This window comes from Artemia franciscana, chromosome 9 (assembly GCF_032884065.1).
Source record: "Artemia franciscana chromosome 9, ASM3288406v1, whole genome shotgun sequence".
In the NCBI taxonomy this organism is placed as follows: domain Eukaryota; kingdom Metazoa; phylum Arthropoda; class Branchiopoda; order Anostraca; family Artemiidae; genus Artemia; species Artemia franciscana.
This window is the reverse complement of record NC_088871.1, coordinates 3392618-3409796: the sequence shown is the minus strand read 5'-3', so window position 1 is coordinate 3409796 and position 17179 is coordinate 3392618. Positions and strand designations below refer to the sequence as shown.

At 37.7% G+C, this 17179-nt stretch overlaps 1 protein-coding gene across 2 annotated transcripts in view; it reads left to right on the top strand.

Annotated features, from left to right (window-relative positions):
* LOC136030892 (uncharacterized) overlaps positions 1-17179 on the top strand; it is an 81770-nt gene that overhangs the window by 48488 nt on the left and 16103 nt on the right. For both annotated transcript variants that reach the window (XM_065709985.1, XM_065709986.1), the window contains exons 8-9: positions 4793-4906; positions 15657-15751. In XM_065709985.1, coding sequence (XP_065566057.1) covers positions 4793-4906; positions 15657-15751 — 209 coding nt within the window. The remainder of the gene's footprint in view (positions 1-4792; positions 4907-15656; positions 15752-17179) is intronic.

Sequence of the window (17179 nt, the reverse complement as noted above, 5' to 3'; positions counted from 1 at the left end):
GCATCGTGTTCTTTTTTTAGTTGTTTTTTTAACTGCATTTACTCTTTTTTTTTACTTTTTCTCAACAACTAATTGTGTTCTTAATAGCTCACTCAGATTTGCCACCTGCCTCTTGCTCCGAGATCTGCACATGATCTCACAACTTTCATGCCATATTTTTGTAATTTTTTGGCCGTTTTGATTAGACTAGCTATCTTTAAATTTTGAATCTTCCAAGTGGAGCACAATTTTCATCCTTAGTCCTGGGTCTATGTGCATCGTGTCACCCTGACATTGATTTTTGGGTATTTCGGTTTAAATGGCTATTTTTAAGTTCAATCTGATGCCACCTGGGGACAGAGACGTATCCTGTGGCACAAAAATTACGATTGTATGGCTTCTGATTTTTTCTTTCCCTAAAAAGAGCATTAGATTTCGGATTTTCCGATATAATAAGATCTTTAACGAATTACTGCAATACGTATGATCTGTATGATGATGCTAAAAAATAACATAATTTCAGAATTGAAGGGGAAAAAAACAGCCGAATTGGTATCGTGGTTACAACGTTACTAAAACTTAAGATAATGGCAATTCATATTCTGTGTGAATTACGAATGAACGACTCAGAAAAACTATATAGAAAATTAATATGTCAGTTTAAATTAAGAAAAGAAACTTGTATTATGCTCTTAAAGAGGGCTTCGAAGTTCGATAAAAAACAGGCCATTGAGCTCGCAATATAAAAGAACTATGTCATTCTATTCTATGGATCCGCTTAATGTCAAGAATTACTACTACTACTACTAACAAATCACCACAGTACCAAGCCAACTAAGGCCAACACAACTGCGCATGCTAATCCTCCATCCCGATCTGGCACGTACGCAGGGGGGGCTTCAGGCCCGGGCCCACCCCCGAAATTTTGTGAAATGTTTAATTTCCCCATGGTTTCTTGGGATTTCTGGCAAAAGTAAGACGTTTATTAAGAATCTAGATACATGTGTGAAGCCTTTTTTGGGATTTTACAGCATGCAATTATCCGGTCAAGTCACTGCCCAATTATTAACCCATTTTCTGTCTAACATTTTACCCTCTTTGAAGTAATTAGCGATTGTACTGTTTTTGTTGTTTTTTATGGTACTTGGTATTAACCAAGTGACAGATAGCAATCGCAAATTCTGTTGGTCTGTCGGTCTGTCTGTCGGTCCCGGCTTTGCAACTTTAGGCAGTTCCAGGTAAGCTAGGATGATAAAATTTGGCAGGCCTATCAGGGACCGGACCAGATTAGATTAAAAATAGAAAATCGTTTTCCCGGTTTTACCATCTTTGGTCCGTTAATTTGGAAAAAATAGAAAAAAGTAGAAGTATTTTTAACTTCGAACGGGTGATGGGATCTTAATGAAATTTGATGTTTGGTAGAATATCGTGTCTCAGAGCTCTTATTTTAAATCCCAACCGGATCTGGTGACATTGGGGGGGGGGGGGAGTTGGGAGGGGGAAACCTAAAATCTTGGAAAACACTTAGAGTGGAGGGATCGGGATGAAACTTGATGGGAAAAATAAGCACAAGTCCTATATACATCATTGACATAGATACATCATTGACGTTTTCCCGATTCGATCATCTAGGGGGGAGTGGGAGGACGGTTAATTCGGAAAAATTAGAAAAATGAGGTATTTTTAACTTACGAACGGGTGATCAGATCTCAATGAAATTTGATATTTAGAAGGGTATCGGGTCTCAAAGCTTTTATTTCAAATCCCGACCGGATCTGGTGAAATTGGGGGGAGTTTGGGGGGGGTGAACCTAAAATCATGGAAAACGCTTAGAGTGGAGGGATCGGTATGCAACTTGGTGGTAAAAATAAACAGAAGTCTTAGATACGTGATTGACATGATTGGAACGGATCCGCTATATGGGGGGGGGGGAGGGTTAATTCTGAAAAATTAGAAAAAATGACGTATTTTTAACTTACGAAGGAATGATCGGATCTTCATGAAACTTCATATTTAGAAGGACCTCATAACTCAGATCTCTTATTTTAAATCTCAACTGGATCCAGCATCATTGGGGGGGGGGGCTACCTCCATACTTAAAGCGGATACTTAAAGCGGAGAGATCTGGATGAAACTGGATGGGAAGAATAAAAAAAAAGTCTAAGATACGTGACTGACAAATCGGACTGAATCCGTCCTCTTTTGTGGAGGTGCGGGGGGGGGGGGGGGTTAATTCGGAAATAAAGGTATTTGTAACTTATGAATGGGTGACCAGATCTTAATGAAATCTGATATTTAGAAGGATCTTGTGCTTTAAAGCTCTTATTTTAAATTCTGACCAGATCCTGTGATATTGGGGGGGGGATTGGAGGGGGAAACCGGAATTCTAGGAGAATGTAAAAATTGGAGTGTTTTTATCTTATGCATAGGTGATCGGATCTTAATGAAACTTGATATATAGAAGGATCTTATGTCTCAGATGTTCCATTTTCGACTCGAATTGGATCCGGGGACATAGGTAAGTTCGAGGAGGGAAACAGAAATCTTGCAAAACGCTTAGAGTGAAGAGATCGGGATGAAACTTGATGGGAAGAATACTCACAAGTTCTAGATACACGATTGACATAATTGGAACGGATCTGTTCTCTTTGGAGGAGCTGGTGGGTGTTAATTTGGAAAAATTAGAAAAATTGAGGTATTCTCAACTTAAGAACGGGTGACTGGATCCTAATACAATTCGATATTTAGTTGGAGGGGGAAATCGGAAATCTTGGAAAACGCTTAGAGTGGAGGGATCGGGATGAAGCTTGGTGGATAGAATAAGCAAATGTCGTAGATACGTGATTGACGTAACCGTACTGGTTTTGCTCTCTTTGGGGGAGTTGGGGGAGGGGTTCAGTGCTTTGGCGAGTTTGGTGCTTCTGGACGTGCTAGGACGATGAAAATTGGGAGACATGTCAGGGAGCTGCACAAATTGACTTGATAAAGTCGTTTTCCCAGATTCGACCATCTGAGGGGCAAAAGGGAGAGGAAAAATTAGAAAAAATGAGTTATTTATAACTTACGAGTGGGTGATCGGATCTTAATGAATTTTTAAATTTAGAAGGACATCGTGACTCAGAGCTCGTTATTTTAAATCCCGACCGGCATTAAGCCTCTGATTTTCCTTTTAAATCAATCTATTGATTCTTAGAATTTAGTTAGAGCTCATACCATATGAGCTCTTGGCTCTTAGCTCTTCTTGCCTCGTCACAAGTGCCATATGAGCTCTTAGCTCTTTTTTTTCGTAAAAAGAGTTTGATTTCACAACAAAATAGAATTATCCATGATATTAGGACCTTTATCCCCCCCTTTTCAGGACAAAGTACAACTTTTAATGGATCAATTTTGGAAACTATCATTTTTCATTAAAATTGACGTTTTCTGCCCCCCCCCCCCCACAGCACTTATATTGCATTTTTAACCCTAAAATTTTTCTTTCACTGGGATATAATAGATTAATCTCTGGTTCTAAATCGCTATGACCATAACCTGAGCTTAAAACGTACTTTTGAGGCTTCAGTCTTCTTCCCCTCCATCCGCTACAATTCTGCAGATTAAAGTTAATCTGTATTTTCCAATATACGCGCTTTTTGCATTTATTTAGTTACTGAATAAAAAAGGGGCTAATTTATATCTGCTTTTTCGAAGGTTTTGCCCCCCCCCCCGAAAAAAAATTTCTGAGTACGTGCCTGATCCCGATCTATTCAAAGCCTCCCTCTTTATTCCCTCTAAAGAAGATCTTCCTTAAATCTTTCTTTATGACATCCTCCCACCGCAACTGTGGACGACCTGCATTCTGTTTAGCACAAGACGGTTGATACAATCTTTTGTAATCAGTCATCCTTCATCCGCAGAATTTGCCCTTGATATCGGTCTTCTTATTCTTATAAATGATCTTTGGCCTTTGTTGCGTATCAGTAACCAGTATGATGATAGTGGTCAAATATGGCTCTGAAGCATGGGCGCTCCGAAAAGCGGATGAAAATTTAATGCTGTTTTCCAGAGAAATTGCCTACGGATTGTTCTGGGTACCCGACTGAATGACTTTATTTCAAACAGGAAGTTGTACGAAAAATGTGGTTCAATCCCGCTTTCTAGGCCTGTAATGAAAGAAAGGTTGAGATGCCTAGACCACTTTCTCCGGATGAAGGATGACATATTGCCGAAGATTGCCCTTTTTCGCCAACCGTCTGGGTCTAAAAGGAAAGCAGGTCGTCCTGGTCTGGGATGGAAGGATGTCATAAATAAAGATTTAAAGGAAATGGGAACTTCCTGGGAGGGTGTAAAGAGGTAGGCCTTGAATAGATCGGGTTGGAGGAAGAGTGTACATAGCTGCGTTGGCCTCAGGTGGCTTGGTGATGCGGTGAGTTATTAGTAGTAGTAGTAGTAACCAGTATCACTGTTCTTTAAATGTCTCTTTTCTTTGTTTTTCAGATTTTTCTGCCCCTTATAATATTTATATCTTCCTCAACTGTAATATTGCTATTACTTATTGCTATTGTTATCATTGCTATAATTATTTAGAATAGATGCTTGAATGTGCTGTAGAATACCTACTACTTAATCTTTTCGTTTATGAGCTCCTTGGTAAAGCGTGGGCTTCTAGAGCTTATATCATGTTGAATTTGTACTCTTATAAATTATTTCTACAATAATTTAATTCACTTATTCAATGAAAAATATTTAGTATTAAAATTAACTTAAACATTAATGTTTAAGTTAATTTTAATACTAAATATTTTTCATAAATTCGTTTTGTTTCCTTTCCTAGGTTTGAATGGAAAATCAGTGATGCAAAGATTGCGGTTAGACGGAAAAACTGCCCTTGTAACAGGAGCTGGCCAAGGCATCGGACGAGCTTTTGCGCATGCTCTCGGTGAAGCAGGTAGGTCTCGTTAAAATAATTTTGAAATAATATTTTTAAGAGGTAGTTCTCTTTTGGTATTTGACTAGTGAACAACTAATTGATTTTGAGCCGGATTAACTCTGTACCTGTTCGGAATAAATAACGAGTGAAATACTTTTGAACTTGTAATTGAAACTTGTTAGATAAATTTGTAAACTTATATGTGAGTACGGCTTAAGGATTATTTATGGATTGTGGCTGTGAGTTAGTATTCAGCACTACTATCATCTGAGTCGTGCATTGAAATATTCGGATTACTTGCAAATCACTGGATTACTTGCCCCACTCAAAGATAAGTTATTATTTATTCTCATCAAACAGTTCGTGGTAACGAACCGTAGTAAGGAGCGACCCGGCTCAATAGTAACCGAAACTCTAAAAAATGGAATTTTGATACCAATAATTACATAAAAAGAATCACATTTTGATTTTAAATATATAGGTTTCATCAAGATCAGTTATCAATTACGTATGAAAAGTTACGAGCCTGAGAAAATTTGCCTCATTTTAGAAAATAGGGGGAAACACCCCCTAAAAGTCATACAATCTTAACGAAAATCACACCATCAGATTCAACGTATCAGAAAGCCTTATTGTAGAAGTTTCAAGCTCCTACCTACAAATATGTGGAATTTTGCATTTTTTTTGCCAGAAGACAGATCACGGATGCGTGTTTATTTGTTTTTTTTTTGTTGTTGTTGTTTTTTTTCCCCAGAGGTGATCATATCGACTGAGTGGTCCTTGTCTTTAGGGACGACTTACTCCCATGTAGTCCCCGTGGAAGGGGCTGCAAGTTACAAACAGTAATACTGTTTGCTATAAATTTACCGGGTAAATTTATAGCAAACAGTATTACTGGCTTTCGTATAAAGTGAATATACCACTCGATGCCTTTTTTTATGCTCTTTACAAATATAATAATCGCTTCCACCGGAAATTCAGATTTAAGCACTTTTTGACCTCTTAAAAATGACCTAATTATGGGGTATAAAAAAGGCTTAAAACATTGGTCTCAGACTTTAAAACATTGGACTCAAACTTACCGTTTCATTATAAATCCATTTTTTTGACGTTATATTATCCACAAGCACTGGTTTTCCACGATTAAATCGGATAAATAAATCTTATCAATGTTATGGCGTTTTCTTCTTCCTTGTCGCCGAAATTTCAATTAAAGCATGCGTTTTCGGTCATTTTTTACAAAATAATAGGTTATTTGAAATCTCAAATCTGTAATAGTTTAGAAACAAATTTGGACTATATATTTGCACATCAGGGGGGTGGGGGTAAAGCATAGCTTATATTAAATACGGAAACTAACCATTGCTGTATTTAATATAGGTAAATTTATAGCAAACAGTATAACTGGCGTTCGTAATACCCGGCTTTCATATTTTCGACCAAAAACGCATGCTTTTATTTAAAATTCAATGTCAATGAAGAAGAAAACGTCATAACATTGGAAAAATTAATTTATCCAAATTAATATTGGAAAATCAGTGCTTGTGGATTATATAAAAAAAAATGGATTTATAATGAAACAGTAAGTTAGAGATCAATGTTATAAGGTATTTAAGGTTTGAGACCAATTTTCTTACCCTTTTTATACCCCATATTTACATATACCTGTGTTTACATATAGTAATGATTACTGGGAAGTGTACAGACGTTTTCAGGGGGATTTTTTTGGTTTAGGGGGGAGAGCTGAGGGGTGGTTACGTGGGAGGATATTTCCAGGGAAAAAATTCTCATGGGAGAAGGGAATTTCAATGAAGGGGGCGCAGGATTTTCTAGCATTATTTGAAAAAACAAGGAAAAAAAATATGAAAAGTTTTTTCTACTGAAAGTAAGGAGCAGGATTAAAACTCAAAACGAACAAAAATTATTATGCATATGAGGGGTTTACCTCCTCGTTATACCTCACTCTTTACGCTAAAGTATTTTTGGTAATTTCAACTATTTATTCTACGGCCTTTGTGATTCAGAGGTCATTCTTAAGGAATTAGAACAAGATTTCAGCTTTAGTGTAAAGAGCGAGGTATCGACGACGGTTGAATCCCCTCATAAACGCAAAAAAGACATACGAATATAGAAGTTCGTTACGTAAGTTAATTCGTAAGTTACGTATATTTTTTACCAATGAGAACGTTTGTAAAAAATTAATGGTTCTAGATGCCTTTTTAAGTAATCCAAAAATTGGAGAGCAACTAGGCCTCCTCCCTCGCTCCTTTTTTCAAAATCTTCCGATTGTTGCAATTAATTAATTTGCAAATTTCGTTTTAATTATTTATGTGCGGAGAGCCAAGATCAAAACATACATTAATTCAAAAACGTCCAGAAATTAAATAAAAAAAAGTAAGTTTTTTAAATGAAAGTAAGGAGCAACATTAAAACTTAAAACGAACAGAAATTACTCCGTATATGAAAGGGGCTTTTCCTCCTCAACGCCCCGCTCTTTACGCTAAAGTTTCTTACTGTTTTCAAAATAGAGTTAAGAGAAAGAGTCAAACTTTAGCATAAACAGCGGGGCGTTTTTTTTTTTTATTTAATTGCATTCATTCGGCCAGTGCGGATCATTTCATAATTGTGCTTATTGAGAACTTCTCTGTGGATATACCTTTTTCGCTTAATTGTTTTTGGACTGATGCCCAGTCGTGAGTGAAATTTGCTTATCATGGACAATTGGAACACCAGTACGCTTTATTATTGCCCAGTTTTGAACTTTGCTCAGCACAATCTCGATGAGGGGTTGGATCATCTGTCGATTGTGAAATACGCTAGTGATTTTTTCCAGTATGAAGACGTTCTTGGCGGTAAAAAACTTTTATATAGCAATTGCTTCCCAGATGAGCCTATACCTGTACCGTCGTTCGGGACCCAGTGCTAAGAATAGTTCATTGTCGGACATTATCGCTACTCTTTCTCGCTGCTCTGCAGAAAATATTGATATTTCAGGGTTCGTGATCAAATCCCCCACTGAAGTCCCCAACATTCCGGCGTCAGCTTATTCTATCCTTACCGCCAAAGTCAACCAGTGCCTTGATCAGCTAAAATCGCTTGCTCACCTTAATAGTCCAACAACGTCTATAAATAGTTCTTTGGTCTCAGATAGTAAGGGTACCAATTGCAAACCCTCGTACGCTGTCGTTCTTAAATATACGCCTCCAGAACTAAGAGACCCTGTTTCTCGCAAGGAAAAGCTTGATTCTTTCGCCGGACATGACGGAATTATGTCGGTAAAGTCCGATCCGGTAAGGAAAAGATGGGTTGTTGTCATGCGGGATAAAGTTCAATTTTCTTGCCGCATCTGCTGTTACGAGCTATCCAAATATTCTTGCTAAAGTGATCGATCGCAAACCTCTTGGAGTAATTAAGGGACTTCCCGATAGTATTTCTAGCAGTATACTCATCTCCGCTATTCTCCTTATTGTCTAGGCCACCCAGATTGGCTTTTCTCATACATTCCGTTTAGAGTTCCTTGATTCCGCTACATTAAAATCTGCCATCGCTACAGGTATGCGCTTGGGTTACGAGTCTTTTAAAATATCGGAATACAAAGAACTGCCCAGACAGTGTCTTAGATGCCAAAGTATCCGTCATTCGTTTGCTCACTTCCCATGTGCCCCGAATGAGATGAATTGCTCTAACTGTTCTGGATGCCATTCCAATACTAAAGTCAATCCTTGCTTAGAGGCTCCGAAATGTGCCAACTGCGGCGAAGCTCATGTTTCCTGTAGTATGAATTGCCCAGTGATCAAACGCGCTCTGAACTCTGCTCCAGAATGAACCAAGCCACTATTTTAAGTTTTGCTTCGCTCAATATTAACGGCACAAAAGACAAAGACTTGTTAATTAATGAATTATTATTCCATGACATAGTGTTCTTGCAAGAACATCTTTTGACCAAATCAAACGTTTCTAGCCTAAAGCGATCTTCTGTCCACCATTTTTTTCGCAAGAGGCCAAGAAAACTAGAGGCCGCCCTTCCGGTGGTCTAGCAATTTTCTTCCGTTCCCCATCAAAGCCCTCTGTGATTCATTGTGATGATAACATCTTAGCGATTCAATGTGACAGTACCGCCTATATAAACGTTTACTTACCTTGCGATCGACGTTCTATATCATCGTTCACATCTTTTGCTAAATGTTGCTCCAGTTTGAAGTATCTACTCGAAATTCTACGTTTGAAAGACCTAAATTGAGTTATAGCTGGTGACCTTAACTGTGACATTCTTGGTACCTCCGATATGTCAATCCTCTTGCTAGAATCACTTCCTAGCAGATAAGAGCCCCCCATTCACCCATTCACCATATCACCTGTTGCAAACTTCGGTTTCCTCGCCTTCAAGAGGAGTTGACCTAAACTGCTATTATTATCAAATTTTTCATTGCCTTAAATCAACTTCCAAAGCTGCAGTGCCTGTGGATAAATTTAGGATTGGTACAAGAAAGCCTAATTGGAACGTTGATCCTGAAGTAAAACGTGCTAAGCAAAAAGCCAAATTTTGGCTACGTATGTGGATATCATGTGACCGACGATCGTCCGGAGTTGTGTTCTCTGTGAAAGAAAAGTGTAAACTTGAATATAAGGCCAGTTGGAAGAGAGCATGCTTAAATGCATGGCCAGGCTCCACCGATAAGGCCTCCTGGAATAAGGTTATTAATAGTGAGAAATGTTCCCCATCTACCCTATCTTGTCTCCAGCTAGCTAATTTTGTTGATCATTATAAGCAAGTGTTCAGCGTATTTAATAGTTTTCTTCAGTCTTTCTATTATAAGTTGCTTAAATTGCTATTACTATACCGTCTCCTGTAAGCTCACGTCCAGCCTGTAGCAATATCTGAAATTCGCCGGGCTTTAAGAAAAATTAAGCGTTCAAATAGCCTTGATGTTGACGGCCTTTCTTACCGATTTTTTGCTTATGATTGTCCTGCTCTACTTAACCATCTACAAGTATTTTTCCAGTCTTGCTTAGCACAGTCACTTGTTCCTGATAGTTTCCTTTATGGCCGTGTAACGTCTATTCAAAAGCGAGGCAAGGACCCCACGTCATGTGTAAATTATCGTACCATTACGGTATTACCCGTTTTTTACGGTAATATTGGTTTGTCTTCTGTTGCATGTGCAGACGACGTTGTTCTTGTTGCCCGAACTTGCCGTGGATTGCTTTCCAATTTTACTATTTTAACCAATGAACTATCTAAGATCGTACTGTCAGTTGATGCGTCTAAATGCGAGTTTATTTGTTTTAATAGCCCTTGTGCGGTCGCTCCATTCGTTGCTGGGACTGCAGTTCTGCCATGTTGGCTTGGTCTGTGTTTCGGCCTGACACTTTCCACTACCTGTTCATCCCTAGTGAATCAAGCCGTGAAAAACCTACTTGTCGCTTACGGAAAAATATCCCCAAACAAAAGCGGTTACAACCGCAACGGTTTGTGCATGATTTATAACGCTTATTGCGCCCCTGTGCTTTTGTTTTTATCAGGCATGGCTCATCTGTTTCTTAAGAAAGATCGCCATACTCTATGTGCGGCTTATTGCAGATATTGCGAATTCCTCCTCCGGCTTCCTAGATGGCACCGAAATAAAAAATAATTGCTCGATTTGGTTTAATAGATGTGCCTTCTCGGATTCGGTCTTCCAGTGATGATTTGTGTAAAAAGACTTTTAACCTTATTCATGTTTACGACCCTCTGCAGCCTTTTTTCCATATTGATACTGGTTAATTGGTCCATGCTGTCTTTTGTTAGTTTGATTTTTTTTTTCTTCGCTGTTTATCGTTTTTGTTTTTGTTTATTTATAATACTTCGTACTTCGTGTTTTTTATACTTTTACGGGTAATAAAGTTCATTCATTCATTATAGGGGTGGGGGAGGGTATCAAACACCTCTTTAAGACAAAGTTGGTGAAAGTGTAATTATAGCGTATACAAAAAAAAACAACATTGAGCGCCAAAAATATAATCGAGATTGGAAAAATCCCCTCTGAATGAACGCAACGAATACTTAGTAGCTGAAAGCTACGAAAATTTGTAAATTATGGTTATTTAGGCTTAAAATTCACTTTCTGGAGTTACAGACATCCTATTTCAGACAAACATCTCTTGACTCCCTCTATTATTGCACTCCTCCTTGGATTCCTCGCCATGGAAGACTCAAACCCTGTATAGTATCATACCTCATATTCTTACCCTTAATGGGAGTCTTGGAAGATATAAAGCCAAGCAGGCCAGCCATGACAAAAAAAGAGAGAAAAAAAAAACTGTACTCATTCACAGTAGCAACAATTGTTTTTTTTTTATTTCTTGGTTTTAGATTTTATTTGGTTTTAGGTTAGTTTCAATTTTTTCTTTCCTTTTAGTGTTGATGACCCCTTGTTTTATACAGGCGAAATATCTGCGTCGTTTAGCTTGTCTTTTCTTCTACTGGTCGAAGTCCCGTTTGTTCTCTTCATCTTCCGATTTTTTTTTCTTTATGTTTGCAATGGGAATACTCATTGCAATGGGAGTAATGATTTTGTAATGGGAGGTCTCAGGGCGAAAGCTCACCCTGGCGTTATGGCTCGGCTGACAGTTGATTATGCAAATCTTCAAGAACAACATTTGAAACAATGAAATACCTTTCTTATCAAAGTTTCTGCGACATTACTCTATGATTGATTGTTTTGAAGGAGAGTAGGCATTGACAAATTCAAGAAAAATTAGCTTTAAAGCACTAAAGTTTTAGCTTTAAATGATTCGTTTTTAGTCTTACACTCTGAGTAATCATCAGGGGTATATCCAGGGGTTGGAGTAACGGACTTGAACCCCCCTTCCCTCGCGAAGTTTTTGTCCGACTAATATTAGAGTAACAAAAACACATGTAAGCAACTTTTTGTCTCGTTTTGTCAAGTTGTTTTGTGAGCATGGATCAGAGATTCATTATTGTTTCCATATAAGATAACCGTAAGTAACATTGTGTTTTTTGGCTATTAAATAAAAAGAACAAGTTTTTTTTTAACTGAAAGTAAGGAGAGACGTTAAAACTTAAAACGAATAGAAATTATTTCGTAAATGACAGGGGCTTTTCCTCCTCAACGCCCCGCTCTTTACGTTAAAGTTTGACACTTTTGCTTTACTCTGCTTTTTAAAACAGTAAAAAAACTTTAGCGTAAAGAGCGGGGTTTGACTCTTAAAGTTTGACTCTTTCTCTTAATTCTACTTTGTAAAACATTAACAAACTTCAGCGTAAAGAGCGGGACGTTGAGGAGGAAAAACCCCTTTCATATACGGAGTAATTTCTATTCGTTTTAAGTTTTAATGTCGCTCCTTACTTTCAGTTAAAAAAAAATTGTTTTTTCTATTTAATTTCTGGACATTTTTGAATTAATGCATGTTTTGATTTTGGCTCTCCGCACATAAATAATTAAAACAAAATTTGCATATTAATTTTTTTTGGCTAAATGGCTTTCTCATACTTTTAATCGGAAGATTTTGAGAAAAAAGGAGCTGGGGAGGAGGCCTAGTAGCCCTCCAATTTTTTGATTACTTAAAAAGGTAACTAGAACTTTTAATTTTTTACGAACGTTTTCATTAGTAAAAAATATACGTAACTTATGAATTAACTTACGTAACGAACTTCTATATTCGTATGTTTTTATTACGTATATGAGGGGGTTCACCCCCTCGGCAATACCTCGCTCTTTACACTTAGACTTGAATTTTGTCCCAATTCCTTAAGAATGACCCCTGAATCACAAAGGCCGTAGAATCAATAGTTCAAATTACTAAAAATACTTAAGCGTAAAGAGTGAGGTATTACGAGGAGGTGAACCCTTCATATGCGTAATAATTTCTCTTCATTTTAGGTTTAATAATGTTAGTTAAGTTTTAATTAATAATTTTAAGTTATTTTTTTTTAAATAATGCTGGAAATTCTGCACCCCCTTCATTGAAATTTTCTTCTCCCGTGACAAGTTCATCCATGGAAAAATCCTCTTACGTAACCCCCCTCAACTTCTCCTCCCCCCAAACCAAAAAATCCCCCGAAAACGTATCTACACTTCCCAATAACCATTACTATATGTAAGCATTGGTCAAAGTTTGCAACTTGCAGCCCCTCCCACGGTATTGTAGGGAGTAAGTAATCCCCAAAGACGTAGTTATTACGTTTTTATGGCACTTGGTATTAACCAAGTGACATATAGCAATCGCAAATTCTTTCGGTCTGTCGGTCCCGGTTTTGCTACTTTAGGCACTTCCAGGTTAGCTAGGACGATGAAATTTGGCAGGCGTATCAGGGACCGGGCCAAATTAAATTAGAAATAGTCGTTTTCCCGATTTGACCATCTGTGGGGTAGTGGGGGCCCATTAATTCGGGAAAAATTGAAGTATTTTTAACTTACGAACGGTTGATCAGATCCTAATGAAATTTGATGTTTGGAAGGATATCGTGTCTCAGAGATGTTATTTTAAATCCCGACTGGATCTGGTGACATTGGGGGGGGTGGAGTTGGGAGGGGGAAACCTAAAATCTTGGAAAACAGTTAGAGTAGAGGGATCGGGATGAAACTTAATGAGAAAAACAAGCACAAGTCCTAGATAAATGATTGACATAACCGGAACGGATCTGCTCTCTTTGGGGTAGTTAGGGGGGATAATTCTGAAAAATTAGAAAAAATGAGGTATTTTTAACTTACGAACGGGTGATCGGATCTCAATGAAATTTGATATTTAGAAGGATATCGTGTCTCAGAGCTCTTATTTTAAATCCCGACCGGATCTGGTGAGATTGGGAAGGAGTTGGGAGGGGAAACCTAAAATCTTGGAAAATACTTTGAGTGGAGGGATCGGGAGGAAATTTGGTGGTAAAAATAAGCACAAGTGCTAGATACATGCTTGACATAACCGGAAAGGATCCACTCTCTTTGGGGTAGTTGGGGGGGGGGGGGTTAGTTCTGAAAAATAAGAAAAAATGAGGTATTTTTAACTTACGAACGGGTGATCGGATCTCAATGAAATTTGATATTTAGAAGGATATCGTGTCTCAAAGCTCTTATTTTAAATCTCGACCGGATCTGGTGACATTGGGGGTGGGTTTGAGGGGAAAACCGGAATTCTTGGAAAACGTGAAAATTGGGGTATTTTTATCTTACGAATAGGTGATTGGATCTTAATGAAATTTAATATTTAGAAGGAATCCATGTCTCAGAGCTCTTGTTTCAAATTCCGACCAGATCTTTTGACATTGGGGGGAGTTGGAGGGGGATATCTTTGAAAACACTTGGAGTGGAGGAATCGGGATGAAGCTTGGTGGATAGAATAAGCAAATGTCCTTGATACGTGACTGACGTAACCGTACTGGATTCGCTCTCTTTGGGGGAGTTGGGGGGAGGTGTTCAGTGATTTGGTGAGTTTGGTGCTTCTGGACGTGCTAGGACGATGAAAATTGGTAGGCGTGTCAGGGAGCTGCACAAATTGACCTGATAAAGTCGTTTTCCCAGATTCGACCATATGGGGGGCTAAAGGGAGAGGAAAAATTAGAAAAAATTGGATATTTATAACTTACGAGTGGGTGATCGGATCTTAATGAATTTTGATATTTAGAAGGACATCGTGACTCAGAGCTCTTATTTTAAATCCTGACCGGCATTAAGCCTCTGATTTTCCTTTTAAATCAATCTATTGATTCTTAGAACTTTGTTAGAGCTCATACCATATGAGCTCTTGGCTCTTAGCTCTTCTTGCATCGTCACAAGTGCCATATGAGCTCTTAGCTCTTGTTTGACTATGGTGAATAAAATGGCTTTAATCAGAACTTTGATCCGGTGACTTTCGGGAAAAATGAGCGTGGGAGGGGGCCTAGGTGCCCTCTAATTTTAGGTCACTAAAAAAACAAAAAAAAAAAAACAAATAAACACGCATCCGTGATATGTCTTCTGGCAATTAAATAAAAAAAACAAGTTTTTTTAACTGAAAGTAAGGAGCGACATTAAAACTTAAAACGGACAGAAATTACTTTGTATACGAAAAGGGCTGCTCCCTCATCAACGCCCCGCTCTTTACGCTAAAGTTTGACTCTTTCTCTCAACTCTACTTTTTTAAGACAGTTGACAGTAAGACAGTAGCTAGTGGGGCGCTGGAACATGACAAGGATGCCCAATAAAGGGCTTTGTGAGAAAGTGTACTTGCTATTTTTGGGCAAAGTCTGTTACCACAGAGAGTCTTGACCTCTATGCTCTTTACTCGAGGGAAAGCACCTTAGACACTTGACAGTCATAACTGTAAATACACAGTAGGTGGAATCTAGTGAAGAGCGATCCATGGGCTATGGTAGCCGAAATTTTAACGGCAGGTTTTTGAAAGTACTGTCTAGTGATGAATATTTTTCATATAATACTTTTTTTAAAATAGAAATTCTTTGAGCTAAAAGGTAATTTGTAATTACGATGTCTAATTGTGTAATCACAGCTCAAAAATTACATATTTTTCAGAATAAAAAATCCCGATAGATTTATAACTTATCAAAATACTTTTGTATATATCTGAACACGTGTTTTATGTAGGCTTGATATCCTAAAAATGACAGTTTTCTTGATTTAAAAACTTGATTTTAAAACACGACACAAAAGGCCATTTGCATGAAAAATACAGGAAATCATAGATAAATTTGTAAAAGTCTTCAGTTTTAAGGAACGGTGTTCTAAAAACATCCAATTATACCCCGCCCAATAACCATTCTTCAATCTTTTAGGTGCTCAAGTGGCAGTGGTGGATATAGATACCTTAAGAGCAGACCGTGTTCGAAGAGAACTAATTTCTAAAGGGATCAAAGCCATTTCTATTCAGGTGAGACTAATACTACTACTACTAACACCTCCCCGGAGCATCAAGCCGTCTGATGCCAATACAGCTACGCACGCTCCTCCTCCATCCTAATATGTTCAAAGCCTCCCTCTTAACACCCTCCCAGGAATTTCCCATTTCCGTTAACATGTTATTGCAAGATCCTCCCATCCCATCCTGCTTTCTGTTTGGCCTTAGACGATTGGCCGAACATTTCAATCTTCGGCAATCTATTATCCTTCATCATCAAAACCTGCCCAAGCCATCTCAACCTTTCAATCATTATAGCCCTAGAAAGCGGGATTTAACCACACTTTAAATAGAAAAACTAGAAGCTGTTGCTTTGCTAAAGATTCAGTGCCAAAATTTGTCAGTTCAAGAATGGAACTGAATTTATACTGTCGTATTGGGGCTACTGTGAAATTTATCCCTATTTATCCTCCATGCCACTTTAATTACTTTAAACATATTTGAATTAATCTCATGCTCTCTAAAATACTCCGCCTGAATCAGCTAAAAACTATTACTCGCTTGGTGCTTTTAGAAAAATTTCAAAATATTTTCTGGATAGTCTTTTTTAATTTTCTAAATTCTTATATGTTTATTTTTTTTAATTTTGGCGCGCAGTTAGTGTCTCCAAGATAACTTGGGAGTGGACGTTCTTATTGCTGATGCATATGAGACTTTGCTTTCCGATTGGTTTGGTGGGTAGTCAGGGGAGGATGGCTTCTTTTCATTTTCCTGTATAAGGTATTTTTTCACCTTTTTGATTTTTTTTTTTTCTCCCTGCATTCCAAACCATAGAGCCCTGAATATAAGCATTTACTTACCTTTATTTTTCATTAGTGTTTATTTATTGTATGCTAATGCATATCTATCTACCCATCCCTCTATTTATCAAATTTGAACAAAAGGCTCATTATGTTTGAAAATTGAGGTCCAAAATTGTTCTGAAAAAAAAAAATGTGAATTCCAAGACACATCATGTAAAAAACCATAAAATTCTTAGAACACTCCCAAAATGGCTCGTAAAGTCCTAATGGTCTCAGGTCACGTTTTTGGGGCTAGACACTGTTGTAACATAAACTAACAGCAATTATGTATAGACTAACTTTGAAAATATAGACTATAGACTAAAAATATAGACTATAATATAGACTATAGACTAGAAATTTTGAAGAACAACTTTGCCTTTCTTTTAAAATATTAAGCGGATTTTTATTATTTACCGTTCTGGAGTTATGGCTGCATATGTCAGCTTTTTGTCTGAAAATCCGGATTTTTTCATGCTTTGACCGACTAGTGGCACGGGGTAACGTCTTTTAATGAACACACGCTTAAGAAAGCATTTGATTGGCTTGCAAAATTACGTCACAAACGTAAAACAGCGCAGTAAAAGCTTAGCGGGGAAATATAAAAGTATAATCGCTC